Genomic DNA, 24,503 nt, shown 5'->3' with positions numbered 1-24,503 from the left:
TCAGAGGCGACTCAGAGAGGAGCTCATCTTTGCAGGTATATGATAGATCCATCCATCCATCCATCCATCCATCCATCCATCCATCCATCCATCCATCCATTTTCTGAACCGCTTAATCCCTCATGATAGATCTGTTTTGGAATTAAGATAAAAATATTTCCCTGTGAAGGATAATAGAAAGTACAGCATGTTTGCAATATCCAGTCAGGGCAAATACTGGAAGAAAAAGTAAAGAAGAAAAATTAACTGTATGAAGTAACTTTCACTTGAAAGGCTTCACATCTTTTTTTTTTTTGTCTTTTACAAATTTATTGTTCCTCAAAGTGAACAAAGACGGTTATCTACTACATGTGAAACACTGACTGCTCAAACCACTCAACGGATCCCCATGTCAAAAAGAATGAATTATACCGCAAAATAGAAAGAGGTTGAAAAAGAAAACAGAACTCCGAAAAGTTCTGAAAAGGATCAGGGAAGGTAACCATAAATGAGTAAAAAGTAATCAAAGTCTACAGAAAAAGCTGTGAAATTCCTTTAAAAAGCCTGGAGAATCACTGACCAAGATTATTTCCAACTTTAAAAAGTGAGTTTGGCTCCTCTGAAGCAAAGTGCAAATAAAAACAGGAATCACTCAAGACTTTAGCACCGTACAGCTTTATTTAGAATAACAAATCAATATTTGTGCGTAGCTGTCATTTCCAACTACTTTATCTTGCATTTATCCCACATATTTGACTTGTGTGGTCAGCTGGAGTCATTTTTTTTCTTGCTGCTCTGAGACAACAGCAGCATGGTTAAAGGATGTTTCTATTTGCATGCGTACAGCCCTCCCACCACCCCCGGTTAACCTCCTTATCTGTAGAACAATGCTGAATAGAGGATTGCCTGATGTCATCCGCCATTGCTGCTACTGATCTGACAAGAGCAATAAATCCTCTCGCCGCAGTTCCCTTGGCATTCCACTATAGCGTTGCTGGAAATGTACCAACAGACAACAAACTGGTTTAGAAAATTAATCAAAATGCCACAGAACGCACCAGCAACAATCCCAGTTTCTGAAGAGAAGGTTTGAAAGTTAGTGGGCATCGATGTCCTGCGGCTGAACCAGCTAATTCCAAACATCAAGAGCTCCACCGGTGCATTGATGTGGTAACAAATCCCAAAAAAAGTACCTCCTGAGTCAAATAAAACCAATTCTGTTGTTGTGAGCAAGTGGTAAACAATGGCTGCTTTTCTGTTCTACATGTTCCACATGAAGGCATACAACAAGACATAATGCAGTCCATTGTGCTTAATGCAACCGATAGGAGCTTCTTTTTTGTCTTGATTTCCTTGTTATTTATTTATCAGTCAGCGTAATTACTTTTCTTCTCCAGTACATTAAACAAGTATGCTAAACGTTGTCAAAGCAGTCTTTACCCTTCAAGAGTTTCACACCCATGAGAGGGTTGGACAATTTCCCAGCACTGCATGTTTGACTGCTATCATGTCTGCACAGATGGGCCAGGCCACCCTGTGCCAGTGAGTTTGGAGGATGGGAATGTGTCTGTAGAAATGGCAGATTCTATCTCTCTATAACTCATGAGTATATCAAGAGTGTCTTACTATGCACAGAACAAGTTTTAATGCAAGTTGCTTTGTATTTATGTATTTTTTTTTCTGTCTTTGAGTATTTAAAGTAACAAAAATAATCGACTTATTCAGTGAAGAAAAACTAAATTTCATGGAGTTTTTTGCAATCTAGAGCGTAACTCCAACCAACTTTTATATACATATAAAATTATGATAGACCAACGCAAAAAGTAGAGCATTATTGGGTCAGTAAGAAAATGTGATAATTGTTTTGTTTTTTTAAATTAGCACTTATTAAAACTCTGAGTATGTAGTGTGTTTGTTACTCAGCCTGTCTGAGTCCAAACTTTGTAGAACCAAGTTTTGCTGCAACAACACCCGCCGGTCTTTCTGGGTATGTTTCTACCAGCTTTGCACATCTAGAGGCTCACATTTTTGCTCATTCCTTTTTTGCACAACTGCTGATGCTCGGTCACGGTCAGATTACATAGAAAGCATTCGTGACCATCAATTTTCAATTCTTGTCACAGATTCTCAATTAGATTTAGAGCTCGACTTTGGGCTTTTCCAACACATGAATTTGCTCTAAAACATTGATAGCTTTGACTTTATTCAGTTCAATTAAATTAGGTTTATTGATTTTGCGCCAATTCACAACACACGTCATCTGAAGGCATTTTACAAATTGTCAGTTCAATCCAATCATAGAGACAGGTTGGTTAAAAAGGAAGAAAAAACAGCTTTTGTGACTCTATAAATCATTCCCAATGCTCATCAGCCTGTTCACAAATGCTATGAGGAAAACTGCAGCGTTCATTCTTGTCATTTCTTCTTCCCTTCTAGATGTCATGGCGTCCGACCTACCGAAGCTCCAAGTTTCGAAATGTTTACGGCAAAGTAGCCAACCGGGAGCACTGCTTTGACGGCATCCCCATCACCAAGAACGTCCATGACAACCACTTCTGTGCCGTCAACTCCAAGTTCCTGGGCGTCGTCACGGAAAGTGCCGGCGGCGGCTCTTTCATTGTAATTCCCCTGTCCCAGGTAACAAGCACACTTTTTAATTGTCTGCCGTTCCCACCAAAGGCTGGATGTTGTTTGGGTTGTCTTCTTTTTGACAAATATTAGATTGTCCCTCTTGTAGACCTCACTTTTTGTTATTTCATTAAATTAAATATGTCTTCAGCTATTTCATGGCCAACTCTTGGAGTGCAGAGTCATTCCCACAAACGAAGCAAAGACTGGATCCACTTTTGCAAACCGTTTCGGCTGCCCTAAGACTTGATGCCAGGCCGTGAAGCCTGTGTTTCAGCAGGGTTGTGTTGCCAGACAAACCACATAAAGGCATAGCTCTACTGCTCGTAAACTGAAGAGAAGGACCTTGTTGAACTGGGAACTTTTTTCCTTTAATAAGAAAACTGAAATGTGCAATTTTTTTAAGCTGCTGATTACAGAAGAACACACAATGACATTACACACTAGAGGAAAAAAAAATACACAATTGTGAATTAATGTCCTAACACTTACTGCTTGGTGTTGACATGGATTTCAGTACCAAAAATGCATAATAATCAGCTGGAGGAGCTTGATAAAGCAACGGGGATAGGTAGACTTGCTGGTGTCATCTTTCATGGTCCAATTCAGTTCACATTTCAATCAAGTGCTGGAGAAGCCCTTTGCTTCTTAACAGAGTTCAGAAAAGGTCTTATCAGGCAGAAGAAATTATGTCTTCTGTTTGCAGCTGACCTGTTGCCATTTTGGAACGTTTGGTATTTGGGCATCTTCAAAGTCCACGATTTTTGCATTCCTTTTTAGACCTGATGTTTCACTTTGCTGCTCCAAATCACCTAACCTTCCTACTATCACTATAACATGTCCTCTGTCAACAGAACCCCATATTCTGCTGTTATCATTCTCACAATGTCAAATCGGGAATGACGAGTTTCATCTTATAACCTAAAAGAAACCTGCTGCAAAACCGCAGTTAGTCTACCATGAAGCAATTAGGAGAAGCCACTCTTCATTTTGTCTGTCTGTCTGCTTGAGTCAGATCAAAATGGGCGAGGCTGCAGTGCAGAAAATAGTCTGAGGTCTCAAGTTAATCGAAACACCGTTGTCTTTGTTTACGAGACTCATTTTGTGTGAAGCTGTTAAATCTGAAGTGGCTTTGTGTACCACGCACTTGCCAGCATCTTGTTGACTCAAGAGACTCTGCTTCATACTGTCTAGACTCAGCTGTGACTCTGGGTTGACTGAGAAACAAACTGATGGGCCAGATAGATTATTGCTTAGGCTACTCGTTCTATAAATCTATCTTGTTTGGCCGAGTCATGAGAAGGAAATGGTTGTGAGTTCGCAAATGATTGGATAGTAAATGGCAAAAAGGAAATGTTAGATTTTTGGTGAAATTGTATCAAATTGGGTTAGACAGTAAAAGTATATATTATAAAATATCTAAATAATATGAGTCAAGAAGCTCAAAAGACAGCTATCGCAAACTATCACTGTTATTAAATATGTAAACCTTAAACTCAAAGTCTATAATCTGCCCTATTTTGCAGGCTTTCTTATCTTATTTGAGGAGATGATATTTTGGTTTGTTCAACAATCAGTTTTAAAAAATTTAATTTTCAGACCAGAGACCCTTGCATTGAGTGCCCTTAACATTTACTGGCATCCCTTTATAGATGTAATGCTTAAAATAAATGAATCTTTTATTAACTATTCAGATAAAGAGATGTTTAGAAAATCTAACCTTGAATTTACATAGTTTTATTAACAAGGGGAAAAGAAAATATCACTCCTATTATATATACACATTTGTAGAATTGTCTTTGTTTTATCAGATGAAGCTTGTTTGTCAGACTACAAGCACTTTTTATAAATCCCAAACTTTAAGCAGGCATTATACAAACATTTGAATAATCCCACATCTCTGTCTTACTGTAAAAATGCTTTTTTTATTAGCCTGATGTAATATTCAAATCTTAAAGTTGTGTTTTCATTACCTGAACATATGCGTTACACTTAGTGAATTGAATTGAAGAAATAAAGTAAATTTTCAATTATATTGTAATTTATGGAATTATCATGTGAAACAGAATTATTTTTTTTCTCTGGCCCTGGCTGCTTTATGAACTCTTTAAAACCTAGATAGATTTTTACACTCTGTCAGACGACTGAAACTTGGATCCCTCTGTCACCTACCCCAAAACAGAAGTGGTTCCCCATTAAAAAAAAAAAAAAAAAAATCTGCCTTTTTCCATGGTCAACTCAGTCTAACTCCTGGGGGGTGAGTTTAGGAGAAGAGAGCATGAGAAAGGGCCCAGGGCTCTGGACATTAGAGGAGGGAGTAAAGAGTCAAAGATCTCTCTCTGTCTGCTCCAACCTTGAGAAATGTTGCAGGGGAAGATAAAATGTTGTGCGACTTGCAAAGGGGGGTAATACTTTTGGCTTTTTTTTTAAACAAGACAAAAAACACTGAACAGTTACTTTATGTGGGGGTTTTTTCCACTAAAAAAAATATTGTTGCATTTTTCTATTTTGTGAATGTGAGATTATGCTACTACAATATAAGTTGAACTTTATACTTTTAAAGGCTTTTATGAATATTTTTTCTTTTTAAATGTTAATAATGTTGATATATTTAGATATATTCTGATCAAATTTAAAGGTGACGGCATATTTAGATTTAAATCAAAAGTCCTAATAAATGTCCCATTTATTTAGTTTTGCGTTTTTTTTGTTGTTCCTCGTTTCCAAAATACAGTTTTTGTTCTTCCACAGTTAGGCACTTCTTTGGCACCAGGTAATTAAGGCAATCTGAGCCGGGTTAGGTTCACGGTGAGGTTCAGTCCTGTCTGACATTTTCCAGTGGCAGTTGGCGAGACGGCCATATGTTCGCCCACAGTCAAAGCCATCGGAGGAGGAGGAACTGCTGCTGGCACCACCTGGAACACAGAGTGGTGCAGACAAAGACACACAAGGTCACAACGAAGACAAAGACAGACAGGGCTGTTAATGTAATGCTTTTACACCCGTTTAAAAAAGGTGCTCCATTTGGGCTTTTAATGTCCATTTCAAATTCTGAATAATTTAAATTTTCCTTCTAAGGACTATATCTATGGAAGTAGAAGGATTCCAGTAGAAAATTAAATATTTACAAGATTATCACAATGGGTGGACCAAGGCATACGTCCCCAAAATTGACTGGATTTGTTAATAATGATCTGCCTGTCGGTAAATGTGTGCGTCTGCAGGTGCGACTGGGTGAATGTGGCACTAGTGTAAAGCACTGAAAGTGGTCAAAATTACTAGAAAAGTGCAATCTAAATTCAGACTATTTATGCTAGTTATTATCCATAGTTTTATTTTCGACCAAAAAGCTAATGTATGGAAAAGTGAAGCCCATCACATCACGAACAGATCAAATATTCACAAAAAGGTTGATGTTGTACTAATTTTTTCTGGTTATTCAGTCCGTCTATAGCGCTGAGGTCAATGTAAACAAGGTTGTGTGCAGCAAAGTGAAACAGAGGACACGAGGGTCAAGACACTTGGCTGTCAGAGCAAAGTGGATCAGGCGTGTATGAAACGGCACCAGCAGCAAGAGCTATTAAAATCGAATCATGTCGAGCGGCAGAAAGCCGTATTATGTCAGTTGACATGACTCAGTGCATTTAGCTACAGCTGATTTAAATACAGCAGGGCGTAAGGGGAGCATGCAATCTTGTGAGTACAGTGTAATGTTGATCAGAGCACCTCGGCTAATAATGCCACTGTAGTCATTTTTTGCTGTTGAGCTGGATCTTCCGCAACAAATCACACTGAAGGTAATACCAATAAGAGAAGATGTGTTATTGCGATCCTCTTGTTTTGTACAGGGGAAACAAAATCCACCATAATGTGTTTTCTCAGCATTCATACTCCCAAACGTTACAATGTGCTTCATTGTATTGTATTCCCCGAGCAGCAGCGGTAATTCACATTAACAGAGATTTATTGGAAATTACAAATCTATTATAGATGGAAATTGGTTCATCACCAAGAGGGCTCATCTGTGACACAGCAGCCTCAGGAAATGAACTGAACTAGAAGCCTGACGTCTAACACAGGGCCGCGCGGTTTCCTGATCAGCAGTTAAATAAAATGTTGCCCCCCCCTTTCTTCCAAAGCAAACATAATAACAGAGCCAAAGACCCTGTGATACAGTTTGTCTGTAGGGTTCTTTTTTCTTTGCAGCTGATTACAGACATATGCTGAGGGTGTTTGGTGACACCTTTTTCCTCCCTTTGCAGAACGTTTCATTTTAAAGATTGTTTCACAAAGCAACCATCATTTTTAAAAGATTGGCTGATGTTTTACAAACCAACTGCATATTGTATGAAACTGTTTAAAATGTTCTCAACAAACTGAGATGAACATTATTTGTTTCAGAAATATTTTTAAGGAAAAAGCTATGGGACTCCTGCTTGCAGTTTCCCAGAAGCCCGTGGAGGGGGACACACATTATCCACTACTTTCTTTTGGTCCATCCCATTAAATCTCTCCCAAACACAGCATGTTACATAGAGTGACAACAATTCAAAGACGATGACTCCAAGGCACTGTATGTGACAGGAACAAAATAAATCACCTTATGTTATGGCTTTTAGTTTTAGTGAATTTCAGTGGCCTTCAAGTGGAGACCGTTTTGAGCCCTTCCTACAGTCCCCTCTGCCCTAAATCCACATTTAGGACACTATCTTCTCAAAAATCCTGATCACAACTCACAATGAACATAAACACTGAGCGTTGCAACAACCGGATAGGCAGATTAAAAGTCTCATTAAAAACGGGTAATTTGTCCAAGACATTTGATGTCTTAAAGAATTACCCAGTTGGGGGTTGGAGGTTAGCATCATTATTTGAAGAAAGTTGCCACATCCTGCTTTAAGGTGGATGCAGCAGGATTAAAAAAAAAAGACAGGAGAAAAGTGTTAGAGGGCTTTAGAGATTATTATTTTGCATTGAAAATGAGGGGAAACTCACAGGTATTTTACTACAATTTAGAACATTTTCCCAGATGAGAGATTCACAAAAACTGGCCCAAAAATGTTCAGACTCAGTACAGACACAATACATTCAATCACATGCAAGCAAAGCAAAACTTTTCATATTACATCTTGGTCAGAGTAGTTTTATAAATTTTAAGATAATTTTTTTTTCATATCTACATCTATTCGGGGGACGGGTGGCCTGGTGGACAGAGCAGTGCGCTGGCGTTCTGAGAAGACTCCACTAACCAGGTTTGATCCCTGCAGACTGCCACCATGGCTCCCTGAGCAATACCCATAGCCCCACATTGCTCCCTGGGTGCAAATCAGCGTAGCAGCCCACTGCTCCCTAAGAATCAAGAATCTTTACTGTCATTATGTGTTCCCATAATTAAGTTTTTGATGAGGCAGACACAGGCTCAGAATGCACATAAATTTCACACACAGACACAACAAGACGTAATCTTAGGGACGGGTTAAATGTAGAGACAAATTTCCCCTCCGTGGGACCATAATGGGAATTTTGTTTTATTGTAATTTTACTATATATTAGATTTACTATAAAATGTCCCTCTAGTTCTAAATATGGAATATTTCTTGATTAGTTCGACATTAATAGATTTTCCGTTAGGTCCCATACTAACAATGTTTCAAGGCTGTGGATAAAGCCTGTCTCTCATTAAACATTTGAAGAAAACGTAAATGTGTCACCAGAATCTTTTATTTACAGTAAACGCCAAATTATTAAATATACCAATTATGATATGAATAATGATTGTTTCTAATGTTTTACATTAATTGTTTGTTTTCCAGGAGGAACTGATCATAAAACAAACAACAAAATAATAATAATAAAAAAAAAACAGAATAGGATCCAAGTTTCAGTTTATTGAGGATTTTCTCCATTCCACACAGGGTTCACATTAAACAAAGAGGGTCAAATAGCTATAAATATACACCCCACTAATACTTGGACAAACGTTCCTTAGAAAGCCGTATCTGCCCCAAGCTTTCTGTAGCATTCAATGAGCCTTTTGGTGTAATACTGGTTGGATTTTTGACCCCATTTTTTGCAACATAGAGTTTTTTTTTGTTTGTTTTTTTACTGGTTGGTTTCCTGTCACAGATCCAGCTTCTAAAAGATATCTACAAATTTTCAGATTAATTGAAATTGAGGTTTTTGGAAATTCATTCCAGAAACCGCCGTCTAGCCGTCCTTATTATTCTCAAGCCATTTTTGAGATTTTGCTGGGGATTTTTGGCCCCTTGGAAAACCCAATTTTACCCAAGTTTGTTGATTTGAGGTGAGGTTTAAGATTTTGGAGGAAGTGCTCCATCTTTAATGTTCAATTCCAGCTGGCCCAATGCACACTGGGTCAGCGCCAGGCAGAATGACAGAGGCTTGATCGGGATCCAGGTAATCAGGGTAGTGCAGACCAATCTGGGCACTAGGCAAGGCTCATTGGTCACGGTGCCGAGATCAGGAGGTTGGTTGAAGACCAGCAAGGGCAAGGCAAAAGGTCATAATAAGGCAACCAAGAATAGAAGGAGTGCTGGACATCTACAGACAAAATCTTTCAATAATCTGGCAGTGTCTGGTTCTCTGTGGAGAGCTCATACGGTACAGAAGACAGGTGTACGACATGAGCGTGATTAGATGGAGACCGTAGACAGGTCCAGATCGTGAGAGGTACCTTTTAACAATTTTCCTGTACAACGAGTACTACTGTCATGTTTATAATCATTGGTCTTTCTTAGGTAAAATAAATTCTACAACCTCCAGCTTTTTGATTTTATTGTTTTTGTCTTTTCCTCATATTTTGATGCACAGATTTTTTTTTTTTTTAACAAAGATCCTTCCTCTTGTTGCAAACTGTTTACATGTTTGAGTATCATGGCAAAACACATTTTAAAACCTTTTCTGTATCTCCTGAACCGCCTGTCTTTGTTATCACTCAGCGTAACATTAAGCGTAGCGTTAGAACAACAGCGGTGACCTGCAGGGCTCTGTGAGGTCATCGCATGCATGCAAACATGCTGCATTTCACAGACGTATCACAGCATGCAGCTCCAACACAAATCCCTGGGGAAATAAAAAGCAGGTCAGTGGACGGAAGTGATATGAAACGTTCATAACAACATGATGGTTTCTGAAAGGTGCCTGTCATTGGGTGCTATGAGCCAGTGCCCCTCTGTGGACTTACCAGGTCATTGCAATAACAATAAAGTGCCTCTGTCCCACTTAACAACAAGGTCTGCTTTGTGTTCAAGGCGTATTGAGCAATATCTCTGAGTCATTTAATTTTCATTATGTGCTGTTTTATGTGTTTTCATCAGTGAAAGGATTTTTGTTAATATTATAACACAGTTTTTTTAAATCCCTGCTTATAAATTGTCTTGTTTACTTCTCTACTCTGACTTCTATCCTTTTTTTTTTTTTTTTAGCTGAACTCGATTTTTATGAACATTTATTACAGGGAACCTGAAAGACTTTGATATTGGCTCATACTTCTGATTTATTTCCCCCACATGCTGTTGGTTTTAGAACAGAGAGAGTGAATATTAACTCATCAGCATCTGCTGTTGGTTTTTTGTTTGCTTTTTTTCAGGCTGGCCGCCTGGACTCTCATTACCCGAAGGTGTGCGGCCATCAGGGCAACGTGCTGGATATCAAATGGAATCCCTTTTTTGAAAACATCATAGCTTCCTGCTCCGAGGACACCTCGGTTAGTGACCCACATCTATCATCTAAAATTGAATTTATGATTTTCCTTTTATCGGTGATATCATTTGTTGAATGCAGCCGGTGACAGGGTCGGGCCATGTAGGAGTAAAAAAAAAAAGAAAAAGTGCTCAAAACAAGCTTGTGTTTGGATCTTTGCTTCCCAGAGTTGTAGTTTAAAACGGCAAAAGACAGATCTGACTTTTGATCAAGCAAAAAGATTAGCAATGCAAACAAAATTTCGACCCTGATTAAAAAGGGAGGCAATCTTTAACTTTCTTTATACATTACAACCATAAAAAACCCGTTATTTTCCCCGTGCATCCTCATGTTACTCTTCATTCCTAAGCTCAGCAAAGCCGCGGTCACTCTGTGTTCGGTGTGGTACTTTCACTTGTTGAATCATAAATCTCATCTGATCCACGGCAGAGCCTCCAGCCCTTTTGGTAATCCGGTCTAATCCTAAAGCACAGGGCTACAATGATAGCTTGTGCCATTTTAATCAGAAGGATCTCCAGCCGTATGATTTTGATTCGGTTTGAGGTCACAGTTGCACTGCAGGTTTTGAACAGTGAGACATGACTTCTGACAGAAGGGCTACAGTCACCTGAAAATAGCAGAGACCAAAGTGCATGTGGATGTTTTTGTGTTTCATTTACTCTCATCGGCCACTTTATTTGGTTCATCTTGTTACTACATCCTTTCGACTTCAGAACAGCATGGCCTAGATTTAACAAGGAGCAAAAAAAAAAAAAACATCCTTTTGACATTTTTTGTCCAAATTGACATGACAGCATCGCAGTTACTGCAGATTTGCCGGCCCGTCCATCCCTGATGTGAATCCTCAGCTCTACCACATACATTATCTTGGTAGGAGCAGCCATCAGAAGATGGGTACACTGTGGTCATTAGGGGGCGGACAGGGTGAGCAACTATGCTGAGGTGAGCCGGGATGTTTAAATGATTTTCAGTGGGTACAAAGGGGACTAAAGTGTGCAAAGAAAATGTTCCCCACAACATCGAATCACCCCCAACTAGAGCTTTTTAGAAAGGCTGGGATGAATCCATGGTATTTGCGTTCTTTAGACCTAATTATAACCCAGGAATGGTTATTTGAGTTTCTGTTGCCTTTCTAGCATCTTGAACCAGCCTGTCCATTGTCCTCTGACACCCAACAGCAACAAGGCATTTTTTTTGTCCTCACAACCACTGCACACAGCTCATCTTGTCTTTTTTAGTCACTTAAATCCCCTTTCTTCCTCATGCTGATAACTGGTTTGAACTCCGGCATGCGGTTTCGGCCACATCTAGATGCCCAGATTTACCTCCTAAAGTGGCCAGTGACTGTATGTTCTGGAACCGTGGCAGGTTCGAGTATGGGAGATCCCAGAAGGCGGTCTGAGGCGCAACATGACGGAGGCGGTCCTGGAGCTGTACGGCCACAGCAGACGAGTGGGTCTGGTCGAGTGGCATCCAACCACCAGCGGCATCCTCTTCAGTGCTGGCTATGACTATAAGGTACATAAACGGTCACGTCTCGGATTAATGCCCCACTTCTCACGGACAACCCGAACAATAACTCGGTCTGATGTGTCAGATCCTGATTTGGAACTTGGAGACCGGGGAGCCGGTGAAAATGATCGACTGCCACACCGATGTCATCTTGAGCATGTCCTTCAACACAGACGGCAGCCTGCTGGCCACCAGCTGCAAAGACAAGAAGCTGCGAGTCATTGAGCCGCGCTCCGGGAGAGTCCTTCAGGTGACATCTTTATCACCATCGAACCGAATTAATTATCAGGACCGCTACTGTACTTGCTGCTGGTCCTGTTTTAGTCTTTTTCTTAAAGGATTATTTATTATCTTTGAACTATGTTTTTCATTTACATTAACTCTGCTGCCTGGCCCTGAGAAAATAAATACATCACTTGAGTCAGTTAAAGAAGTTACCACTAATTCACACATGTACGGTTTGACTGTGTGTCTAGTTGTGTGTTATAAAACAGAGCTGTCATTGCACCTTTGCCGCTCAAAATTAATTTTCGGTACGTTTTATTCCATTCGAGAAATCTGCTCCATCCTTCTTGAACATCATTAATTGAAGTCGCCTTGAACAGACCCGTTCTTTTACTGTACTATTAAATTGAGCTGCCTTAAAATGGCTTTTGTTGTCCATATACGGAGGCCTTAGTCCTCAACGGGGCTGACCAGGGTTCGATTTCCGGCCTGAGGTCCTTTGCCACATGTTTTCCCCGCTCTCTCAAACCCCCCTTCCCGTCAGTCTGAAAAACAAGCTACTAGTGGCAGAAAAAGAGTTAAAAAATGGCTTTTGATTAGACCCATGTGCCTCTTGCCTTCAGCATCAATCTGAGGGCATGAAATGAAGGCAAACAGAGACGGAAAAGGGGCCAAAAGGAATTATTAAAACTCCTCATTTTTGTTTTCTTGTATTTAATGCAGGAATAAATCATACTGTTTAGTAGATATAGTAGAAGATTTTTAATTGATTGCACAAATAACATTTGCAACCAGTTTTGTCAGATTTAAAGCTTTTTTAGTCTTAGTTTTTTTTCACAGCTGCATCTCATACTGAAGCGTCGCTCTGTCATTGTGTGTCCCTCCCTCCCTCCAGCAAGCCAGCTACAAGAACCACCGCGTAAACCGAGTGGTCTTCCTGGGGAACCTGAAGCGGCTGCTCACCACAGGGGTTTCTCGCTGGAACACCCGCCAGATTGCTCTCTGGGATCAGGTTAGGCAATGCCTTCCTGTACCTCCTATCCATAATATTTCAGTGGGAGGACTAAGCGGGCCGTTTAACTCTCTCTCTCTGTGTTGGTCTGTTCAGGAAGATTTGTCCATGCCTATTGTGGAGGAAGACATAGACGGCCTCTCAGGGATGTTGTTTCCCTTCTACGATGCTGACACACACATGCTGTACCTGGCAGGCAAGGTCTGAACCGCTACATATGTGCCACGTGATTAAAACAAACAGGAAACCACTTTGCTTCTTTAGTTTATGTAAGAACGCCTGCTGCAACCACAAGGAGAGACGGATGCAAAAGGAAACATACAAGCTGTGGTTTTTGGCCTGTTTTGCTAAAGACGAAAACCTGAAATCCCCTTTGTTTAACTTGACTGTCATCGGAGCAGCGTGCATTACAAAATTAGAACGGGAGCTTTATGTTTTGTCATAGGATCCCTGTTTTAATCAGTTATTAGAATGTAAATTCATTCACAGAACACAGCTGAGACCCGGTATTTGCACAAACTGTAATAAAAGACACATTATTGCTTCCACTATCTGACTTTAAACCTGACCTTTTTTGCTTGTTTCTATTTGCTAAAAGTCAGGGTGGTAAGAACAAGATTCTAAAATGCTGAGTTAAATAAAGGAAACTCTGGGTGTGACATTATGGAGAAATATTGTTCAAAACTCAGCAAATTATGGACCTTCATGAGCCTGGTCCCTTCTTGGGGGCAATTTTGAGAAATGCCATCAGCTTTATCTGTTCAAGTAAATATGTGCAAGATTTTGTAGCTCCGTTGCTCTCACCGCATAATTTGAACATGACTGATGGTCACAAGAAGTAAGCCGCGTACAAGTTATAAGAAGGCCTCAGTAGGAAGAAATAAGACCAGAGTGGATTTGGGAGATTTTATTCATGCGATCCCCCTGAGAAGCGGTCTTGTGTGTGTGCAGTTTTTCAAAAAGGGACAAGGGGAAACTTCTGGAAAAATCAATGACAACCTTTAACAAGGCCCTTATTTAATACCTTTTGTTGTTAGAACTATTATTATTTAGGTGCTTAAGCAAGCTGTTTTCATCCGTATCTGTATTTAACAGAGAGTCACATCAGACCATTTTCAAACTGATTTTAAATTTTAGATTACCATTTTGTTGCCCTAATGGTAAATTTGAAAAAAAGTAAAAAATAAAAAACACATTTATACTTTTCCCCTCTTTAGCACTATCTTTTAAACATTAGAAGTATGTCCTAAATGAAGAAATTTGAAAACTTAAAATATAGAAAATTGTAATACAACATATGCTTTTTTTTCTTGTTTTTTTGTTTTGTTTTTTTTGGACAGGGTGACGGCAACATTCGTTACTTTGAAATCACCACAGAGAAGCCATACATGCAGTATCTAATGGAGTTCCGCTCCCCAGCTCCACAGAAAGGATTAGGTAAGTGAGGGGATTGATCAGATAGTGATGGTTACTCTTGCCTAAGTAGAAAGAAAAATCCTATTTGTTAGCATTGTTAAAACATTGTAGAAGTGCAGGGACACATGAAAATGAGCTGCAAGAATAGCATTGTAATGGGCTCCATCAACATTTCCATTGATTTCATATTGCAGACGGGTTTGTGTATCCTGCTGCTGACTCTCTGGCTCGCCATGCTTTATGTTGTCAAACTAATCGTAATGCCATGGTCCTCTGTTCTCGTGTGCAGGTGTGATGCCAAAGCATGGCTTGGATGTGGCAGCCTGCGAGGTATTCCGCTTCTACAAACTAGTCACCCTCAAGGGTCTGATCGAACCCATTTCCATGATTGTGCCAAGAAGAGTAAGTGCTCTGTTTTTTCCCCTAATGTGATGTATAGTACCTTGCAGAATAATACATAATTACACCATTAGTAGACAGACTTCATCTGTGAGTACTTTAATCTAAATCAAAATAAGTACAGTGGATCTGTGAAAACCTCAAATGTTTGTTTGAGAACATTAGCTCAGCATCATGAGGACCAAGTAACGCAGCAGACATGTCAGGGATAAAGTTGTGTACATGTTTAAAGCAGGGGTAGGTTGTGAAACAACATCCCAAGATCTCAACATCTGACAGAGTGCTGCTTAAACCATCATCTGGAAATGGAGACGGCATGGCACAACTGCAAGCCCACCAAACTGACAAGCCTGGCTAGCTAGAGGAGCATTAATCAGAGAATATACTGATCCCTATGTTGGCTCCAGAAAAACTGCAGAGAGGTCTTCGGAGATGTCGTCTTCTGGTGAATCCAAACCATTTTTCCCAGGTGTAATGGCAAACTCAGTCAGTTCGCACAGCCTTTTCATCTTTTTCTCTTTCCATGAGACCTACCAGATCTATGGTACATTCACCATACATGGAAACACACATGCCAGCTTTACAGAGGGTGATACCAGGATGGTATCAAGTAAATTTCTTTTGCAGTTTCATCGTTAAAGATACAATTCCGGTTTGTCATCTTGTAAACAGCGGCGCAGTGGTACCAATGCTGCCCTGGACAGAATGTGGAAATTGGACATGTCTGGGCAAATGAGGACATCTGGTCACACCTAGCTTGTTGAAGACCTGAAAGAGCTGAAAGAGCCTATATACATCTTCCCCAGAGATCCAAGTAGGGGGGTCTGAAGAGAGGAGCATCGTTGGTGAATGTGGAGCTTTTGTGTCAGAGGGTGGCAGATCGGTGGAAGTCCAAGATTTTAGAGCTGAGAAGTAGCAATTTGTCCATTTTGTTTGCAAGCGAGCAAACATTAGCCGGATGGATTGAAGAAAAGGGGTGTGTGCCAAAGCTTCACAAGCGTACCTGTCTGTCTGTGTCTCCAGTAAATCCCACAGAGAGCCGCTGCGCCACCAACTAACATCTCAGTGAAGTTAGGATCTATGGAAAATTGAGAAAGAAATGTCTAGAGAGGACCATCTGGTGTTTCAGAGTTCCTTTCTCGTGAAAGTGATTACAGAATAGTGGCAGAGAGCAGAAATGTGTTGGAATGGCCCAGTCAAAATGGAAACCTAATTAACGTTCTTAAATTTCTTGCTTTTACTTAAAGAAATAACAGACCAGATATGTTAAAATAAGTATATAAAAGTAAAAAAAAATGGCAAAGTTATAACTGAAAAAAAAAACTTTTTAAAATGAGCTCCATTAAAACTTGATGTGGAACTGCAAAAACCCTTTTATCTACATATCCAAAGATGATATGCTGTATCAAATGTTTAGGAAATAGGTTAGGTGGATCAAACGATGAAGTATGTGAAAATGTGTGTTAACAGTCAGATACATACCAGGAAGACATCTACCCAATGACAGCTGGGACTGAACCTGCCTTGTCTGCCAGCGAGTGGCTGAGTGGGATTGATAGAGGTAAACAAAGCACTCAACACCTGCTTCACAACTTCTAATTACAAAAAATAAAATAAAAAAATACTCTCTCTGCAAATTATGAAACAGTGCTAAGGACAAGAGTTTACAGGATTTTATTTGAAGCTTATTTGTGGATAAATGTTAAAAAACCTCTTGAAAACCAAGTCTGTCTCTGTTTTGTAGTTTTTCCTTGGACTCACTGTATAACTTCCAACATTTTAAAACCTGAACCAAGCTCTGATGTGTGTTTCATGAAACCTCACTGTAAAATTACATCAGACAAGTAAGCTTTGAACCAGAAGTTACATTTACAAAGTATTCACTCTGATTTCATCACAGTTATGCTTTATGCTCCATCTGATCAGAACACAGTATGCATTTATGGAGCAGAATTAGTGTCTTGGAACTGGTTCATTTCCTAGATGGCTATGGTAAATTATGCTTGCAGGACTCCAACATGTGCAAAAGCTCCACCTCAAATCAGTTCGCTCAAAAAATAACAATTCTACACTAAACACACACACTGACATAAGTTATGCCCTGAGAGAAAGTGGAGGACTGCTGTTTTGGAAGTATTGAGACACTGCTGCAGTGATTACAAGCTCAGGTCAAATGGATAATGAATTTAGCAGTATATGGTTAACTTACCGTAAAGATCTTGTAGATTGGCACTGGATTGGAGGTGTAATCTGAGTTGATACAGACTATTGAAAATCAGTGCAAGATGTGGCTTTTGTGTATGGCATACTGCTGAAATATGTCATCACTAGTTGTGTATGTTCGCCAGCCCCTTTTAAATATTAGATTTATAGTGGAATGGTTAAAGATTCACAATTTACAAAGCCATTCAGAGACACCTCCGCTGCCTCACCGAATGTTGGTACCCTCGTTTCTGCTCCGTCCTCTGAGTGGTCACCCATAGGCGTCAGCATCGCAGGTGGAGAAGCAGGAGAGGCGGACTCCTTGTGAGGCTTCAAGTTTTTCTCACTTGCCTTGGCTATCCAAAGTTTTAGAAAAAAATATTTTACCCAAATACAACCATTTTAAAACATAATTATGTATTTTTAAAATTTTAAGTCTGGCCTTACTAAAAATATAAGATGAAATTGCTATTTCAGGCAGGTGTCCTGTTGTCCCAGTGCTGCAGGACCTCGCGGCAGCCTTTGATGCTGTTAATTATTCTGGTATTACTGGCTTAGCGCTTAAATGGTTTACATCCCATCTGGCAGATGGGTCTTTCACAGTTATGATTAATAACGTATCTTCCTTCAGTGCTCCTCTGTCACGTGGGGTGCCACATTGTTCCGTTCTCAGTCCCCCTCCTCCTTTTTCCCCTCTATCTGCTGCCACTCGAAAGGCCTATAACTTGGCATCACTTGTCTTTCCACTGTTATGCAGATGAGCTTCAGATTTACCTGTCTTTAAAACCAGGTCACATTCAACACTCCCTTTTTCATGATATATCTGCAGTAAAATTGTAGCTAAACCAAAATTTCCCATTTTTAAGCTAACAAAAGACCACAAACATTTTGTTTGATGAGAATGCCGCCACTGACATCAGTTTTTTTTTTAATATATATATAATTTTGTGACACTGTTAGAAATCTAGGGGGTATTTTAGACAAGGATTTTAAATTCAACAAACAAGTTGATTTAGTAGTTAAATCAAGCTTTTACCACCTTCATTTCTTAGCTAAAGTTAAGCCTCACTTAAACTGTGCTGCTCTTGAGAAGGCACGCTTTTATCAGCTCAAGAATAGAATACTGCAGTGCTTTTTATTACAGTGTCTCTCAGTTGTCCCTCAACAGACTTCATTTGGTCCAAAATGCTGCTGCATGTCTTTTAACCTCCAGCATATCACCCCATTATTGTCTCCCTCCAATGGCTGCCTGTCCAGTTGAGAATATATTTTAAACTCTAATTGTTTGTTTTTAAAGCTCTTAATGGTCTGGCCCAAACCTACATTTCTGATTGATTGAGTTTCTGCATGCATGGCAGATCCCTGAGGTCATCATCCCTGTTCTCTTTGAATGTCTTGAGAACTAAATGTAAACAGTGTGGTGAACTCTCGTGTACGGCACCCAGACCCTAGAACCAGCTCCCATTGGATCTCTGCTTAATCACTGACCTGGGCCCTTTTGAATCCAAACTTCAGATGTTCTTATTCATGAAGGCTTTTAATACTCCAAAGCATTCTTGTATCTGTTTTTGAATGATTTTTACAAGTTTATTTTGGCTGTCTGGTTGGCTGTTGTAAAGCGCTTTATAAATGAATAAATGAAAATGAACCCGGTCAACCAGGAAATCATTTGGCTAATTGGCTAGCCTCCGGAGAACCTCAGCATGAATTGGACAGTCAGTAGACACAGTAGACACATGTGTGGATGGATGATTCAAGTACTGTCCCATGGCAGACCTGGTGAAGACCAGTGTTTGTCCACATTTGGAGAATTGATCCTTTTCTCTCACTCCTCCAATGTATAAATAACGGTTACTTATCACATTGCAGAACTGGCTCAGAATAATGCTGAACATGAAATGACGCGACTTGCTATTAGTCCTTCCAGTTACAGTTTCACTCCACATGCAGCAACATCTGCCACGGTGTTACTGGTGGCCTTCTAATGGCACAGTGAATCAGTCTGGATACAACCCATCAGTAAGACTCATCCAGAGGTCCTCTTGGTTCCAGCATGAGGTTCCTGAGACATTTATACACCCTACCTATCAGGCATTAGCAAAATGTCCGCCTGAAAATCACTAAACTGCCTAGTAATGGTAATGCATCTACAAGGCATTTTCTGCCTCGCCGTTTTGAGTGACTGTAGGACGCTTCAGTAATTGCCTGATTCCTCTCTGGCGTTCAGTGAAGATTTAGCAGCTTCTTGCAAATTAAATCAACAACACACCCAACGCTAATTTGTATGTGGACCAAATTACATCCAAAAGTAAGACCAGTCATTGTGTTTTGCTGAACTGATTGTACCATAACACTGTACACTCACCGAGTGTACAGTGTTAATGCCAGTGTGTGAGCTGTAAGAGTCACTTTTTTACTTTGTCTCTGAGAGTTAAACCTTTCTTCTTGACTCTGACTAAGCATCATCCCCGTGAGGGATGGTCTCAGCAGAAGTCGATGCCTATTCAGCCAAAACCAAAAGCTGATTAAGCTTTTTTTCCAGTACTCATGTACAACATTTTGTTATATCAGCTATAAAATAAAATAAAGTGAAACATAAACTAGGAAAATGGTTCATAATGGCTCTTTAAAACAAATGATAAGAAAAAGACATTAGTAAAACGTAAAACTCTTGCAGTATGAATGAGATTTTCTATGTTGACTAGATTCATTAAACATTACAGAGGCCACATCTAGCTGAAAAGGAGTTTCCTATTAGAAAGGCAAAGCAAGTTTATTTCTATAGCCCCTATTAATACACAGGGTAAATCCATGTGCTTTACAGCACAAACAAAGTACCATTTAAAAAAAAATAATACATCATACATAAAAAAACACAAATGAAGCATAAAATGAAAGCATGATAAAATTATGAAGGCACAAGACAGTCTCATAAAAAAATGTTAAAATCGTAAAAAAAATGTAAGCAAATACAAGGCTAGAACATGATAGAAATGATAACTCAATCTTTGGCCTTTATGGTAAGCTGCAGTAAACAGTACTGTTTTTAGTTATCAATTAAAATTTCCAACTGTTTCTGCATATCTCCCGTATTCAGACTGTTTTGTTCCACAGATGAGGAACATAGAAACTAAATGCTACCTCGTCTTATTTAGTTCTGGTCCTGGGAACACAGAGGGAAAAGGTCTCTGATGACCTGAAGGGCTCATTACCAGCCAGCTAGTCTGAAATGTGTTTAGGTCCAAGTACACTGCAGCCCATCAGCAAGTCTCGACAGGGAACCAATGCAGAGATTTAATCACTAGAACGTATTGGACTGCCGTTGTAGATCTGTAACGAATTAAAGCCTCCCGATCTTTGTTTCCAACAGACCCGGTGCTGATGTCCCTGAAGGACGGTTACCACAGACCAAACCAGTTAGTTTTTAAAGCACCAGTGAAGGAGAAGAAGAGTGCGGTGGTCAATGGGATCGACCTGCTGGAGAACGTACCACCCAGGACAGAGAATGAGGTGCGTGGATCTGCATGAATGAATCCATCAGCCACAACGTCCGTACCACCTTTCTTTTCGTGAAGAGGATTTATTTTCTGCTTAAAAACAAAAAAGCTCTAAAAATGTTGGTTGCCGGAGGATCTTGAGATTTTGGGTGGTCTTTCGGTTGAGGGAGAAAACGTTGCTCTATGTTACTTCAACACAATTGGGTCTTTTGGTGACGTTTCTGTCGTTGTTTTTTTTTTTACATAGCTCCTACGGATGTTCTTTCGGCAGCAGGATGAGCTGCGGCGGCTAAAGGAGGAGCTGACCACGAAGGACGTGCGAATACGCCAGCTGGAGCTGGAGCTCAACAACCTGAAAAATGTTAGCCCCAAAGACGTTTGACCTCCAAACCTCACGGACTGGCAAAGATGCTTCCTTTGCGCCCAATTCTGACCTCCAACTAGCTTTTGAGCCCCACCATGTCCCGTTTATTAAAAACTAAAAATTCCCATTTTTGCTGCCCTGCATACAGTACAATATAAAAACTGTTGGATAATGTCTTACCCGATGCAACTATTGGATTCTTGTAGTAGTATTTATTATCATTACGTTGAGGAAGAGGCAGTTCAGGGATTTCCGGTTTAAAATGTGATTGATGATTGCGAAATAATCAGTACATTTTCTGGTATTTCCCGGAGTTTTTTTTTTTATTTTTATGAATATAGCTGTTTAATCAGTCAGTAGTGATATAGCATATTTTCAACCCCAGCACATAAGTATTAGTGTCACAGTCCCTGACCTTTTCTTCATGTGGAAATGCCTTGTTAACGATGCAAAAAAAGCCCCTTGACCTGTGCTGCATTTCTGACTATGAAACCCCTGCATTCTCATTATCTGTTGAAGCAAAAGTGGCTGATCGAAAAAAAAAAAAAAACTGCTTTTTGCAACGCAGAGCATCATCCGAGAATAAAAGAGGTGAAGTAGTTTTGCACCTGTCAGGTGGAGAAGACTTTTGCAGACATGGATCCTGTAGGGTTTCTTTTTTTTTTACTTCCAAAAAAAGCTGCTTATCCTGTAACTGTTTTCTTTCACCTGCCGGTGTTATCTATAAAAACATCTTTTCAACACTGACTCAAAGCTCCACAAATTCAGTAATTTCCCAAGAAGAGCAGCAGGTTTTTAACTCTTGCATTAAAAGAGTATGAAAGTAGCAGAGAACTGAGATTGTAGACGTGTGTAACAACTCACATATATCCTTGAGGTATTCTTCTCCTTAAGAAGCAATTTTAAAGATTTGGGGGCGATGTATATTTGCTTCTATTTATTTAACACATCTAGCCCTTTTAGCTAACAACTTGGCCACTTGTTAATCCCATTTTTATTTAATATTTTTTTGTGTAAAATGTGGCACAAATAATGACTGTGATGCTATCTAGATAATGCTGAATGTGTGTGACCGAACTGGTGCAAGGTTTTTGTGGAGTAGCACTCTAAATAGTTTCATTTCTTTGACTTTAACAACATGACGTCGTCAGAGGTATGCGGTTATAATCTATCCCTAAGACAGCAAACTGTAATAATAACCATACTTTTACATTTGAACTAATTATAAGGCTATAAGTGAGACGTGTTTGCTTTTAGTTGTGGTAGTTTTGCTGTAAAGACCAAAAGCCATCGCCTTCTGTCATCAAACTTTTGCTACACTGCAGTTTAAGTGCCTCTATTTAATGCTTATGAAAGCCCTGAAATTACACTTGATTAGCGCTATTTTAACAGCTGGGTTTTCTGTCCAGGCTAAATTGCATACATCCCTTTGTCGCCTTTGATTTCTGCTTCCTCCAAAACAAGGCAAAGAAAACAGAAGAATCAACTAGATGAAAGAAAAGAAAGTACAACAGGTAGGTTTGGGATCGAGAGCCACATGCTCATCACAGCCAGGATGAATCTCAGACATTAGAATATGGTGCATGTGTATCGTTTGCACGTATCTCAGAGGCTGCAACATGGCAGCGGTTAGAAGGGGAGACAGGACGTTCTGAGAAGGTAGCTGACTGGCATTTTTGGCTTTGTTCATCTTGTTGAATGCTATGAACGTGATTTTTTTTTTTTTAACAAATTAATTCAGTGTAAGCCTTCTCTTGGCATTACATTATACCTCAGATTTGTGCAAAAAGCTAATCCTTCTGAGCCCAAACTTGAGTTCTGATCGGGATTCATCTAAAATTTAAGAGAATAATTTACAGATTTTCTTTCAATTTGACATTAAATTTTAAGTGTTCAACAAACTGTACACAAAACAGGGAGTTGTCTTTGTGAGGAGTTTAGTCATAGGATCTTACAAACCGAACATAAAAATTATTTTGTTGTCACCGGGTTCTAAAAGGTTGTGTTGACACCCAAAATATTGCACATTGACCGCATTTAAAAATGAACCAAAAACACAAAAGGTTGTGTGTGGAAAAGTAAACCCTGTAATTCAAAAGCATGTAGACCCATTTTTTGTGTCTGACATAATCAGTTTTCATAATGCTGTGAGGAACTATTTTTGCCTTTTCCAGCTGTGGGGCAGCAACAATTGCTTTTCTGAGGCTGTTGCTGGACATTGGCATTGTGTTAACACACACACACACACACACACCAGTAAGCTGACAAGAACAGTCCTAAAATGCCTTCTTTTATAGAAGTGTTAACATGTCCTTTTATCAGATGGAGATGATGGCTACTGTTCCTATTAAATAAACGGTAGTGTAGAAACTGCAGTGTGTTTGTACACTTCATAAACTGGTGAAGACCATCTTGTTTTATTATGTCCTTGAAATTTTTTTTAGACCTGATTAAACAGTTCAATGCCGGTATAATGCAACATTTTTATTATGAAAAACTGAATTGCTTTAAAATATTATGGAAATAACAGAACATTTTGAAAGGTTGGGCAAGAATGAGACTGGCTCTTCAGTCAAAGCGGAAGTCGCCATTACCAGTGCTGTCTGAATAGTGCAGTCAGTCAGGAAGTAGGAAAAGGAGCCTGCATGCTCCCTCCTGTGGCTAGTTTTGCCTAGGAACCTCGCAAGGTCCCTTACTGGTACTAATAGGGCCCCTTCTTGCGTGACATGCCCCCTCACGGAAATAAACGAAAATGTCCAGAGAGAAAAGAGCAGCAGAAGAATGTAGGCCCGGATTTGACTCGCATCATCCGTGTGCGTTTCCATCACATAATGATGTCGGAGTTAAAGACTGTCCGAATTCGGCTCAGCCATCCGAAACTCCTTTCCTCCCCACACTAGAGTTCTTACTGTTGACTCTGTAAAAGGTCCAGGAACAGAAGCTAGAAGCTATTATAAAGGGTATTTGAATGGAGCCAATCTCTAAAGATGACTCAACTTTAGAGTTTAGCTTAATTTATCCTATACAGCAGAGAAATGATTACAAGTTTCAGCACTGAGGCTCCAACAACAAAACACGGGTGACGTTCCAAAAAAAAGAAGAGCCCTGAATCTTGACCACATCCTTTTCTAAACTCAGGCACACCCCTAAATGATGTGTCTCCTCACATGATATCTGAAGAAAGAATGCATCACCATGGAGAAATTATTTGTTTTACCTCATATGAATCCTCGTGTCTTAAGTGTCCAACTAAATGCCCACATCTAATCCACAGTACAAATGTTCCAAAAATCAATTCCACTTTATCAGTTGAACCAATTCTTACTTATAAACAGCCAAAATAAAAGCATTTAATGAACAAACAACAATTTGTACAGTTTATAGTAATATTTTTATTAGATAATATTTATTAAAAGCCCTCTGCTTCCCGAGACAATTTGTTTAATCTTTTAGGGAACACGATAGGAAACAAAGACTGGAAAGCTAATACGTTATCAACTTTTACCGTATTCTTTTAGACTCAAATTATTGTAAAGGCTAATTTCAG

At 39.6% G+C, this 24,503-nt stretch overlaps 1 protein-coding gene across 2 annotated transcripts in view; it reads left to right on the top strand.

Moving 5' to 3' along the window:
• coro2ba (coronin, actin binding protein, 2Ba) overlaps positions 1 to 21,958 on the top strand; it is a 48,464-nt gene extending 26,506 nt beyond the window's left edge. For both annotated transcript variants that reach the window (XM_012850848.3, XM_012850849.3), the window contains exons 2-12: positions 2,416 to 2,616; positions 10,217 to 10,333; positions 11,698 to 11,847; positions 11,927 to 12,091; positions 12,962 to 13,078; positions 13,175 to 13,279; positions 14,419 to 14,515; positions 14,784 to 14,896; positions 16,364 to 16,454; positions 20,466 to 20,605; positions 20,840 to 21,958. In XM_012850848.3, coding sequence (XP_012706302.2) covers positions 2,416 to 2,616; positions 10,217 to 10,333; positions 11,698 to 11,847; positions 11,927 to 12,091; positions 12,962 to 13,078; positions 13,175 to 13,279; positions 14,419 to 14,515; positions 14,784 to 14,896; positions 16,364 to 16,454; positions 20,466 to 20,605; positions 20,840 to 20,974 — 1,431 coding nt within the window. In that variant the 3' untranslated portion in view covers positions 20,975 to 21,958. The remainder of the gene's footprint in view (positions 1 to 2,415; positions 2,617 to 10,216; positions 10,334 to 11,697; positions 11,848 to 11,926; positions 12,092 to 12,961; positions 13,079 to 13,174; positions 13,280 to 14,418; positions 14,516 to 14,783; positions 14,897 to 16,363; positions 16,455 to 20,465; positions 20,606 to 20,839) is intronic.
• Positions 21,959 to 24,503: the final 2,545 nt, after the last annotated feature.

Source organism: Fundulus heteroclitus, chromosome 4 (genome assembly GCF_011125445.2).
Source record: "Fundulus heteroclitus isolate FHET01 chromosome 4, MU-UCD_Fhet_4.1, whole genome shotgun sequence".
NCBI lineage: Eukaryota > Metazoa > Chordata > Actinopteri > Cyprinodontiformes > Fundulidae > Fundulus > Fundulus heteroclitus.
Note: the sequence above shows the minus strand (reverse complement) of the source record. Positions and strands in the feature narration are given on the sequence as shown.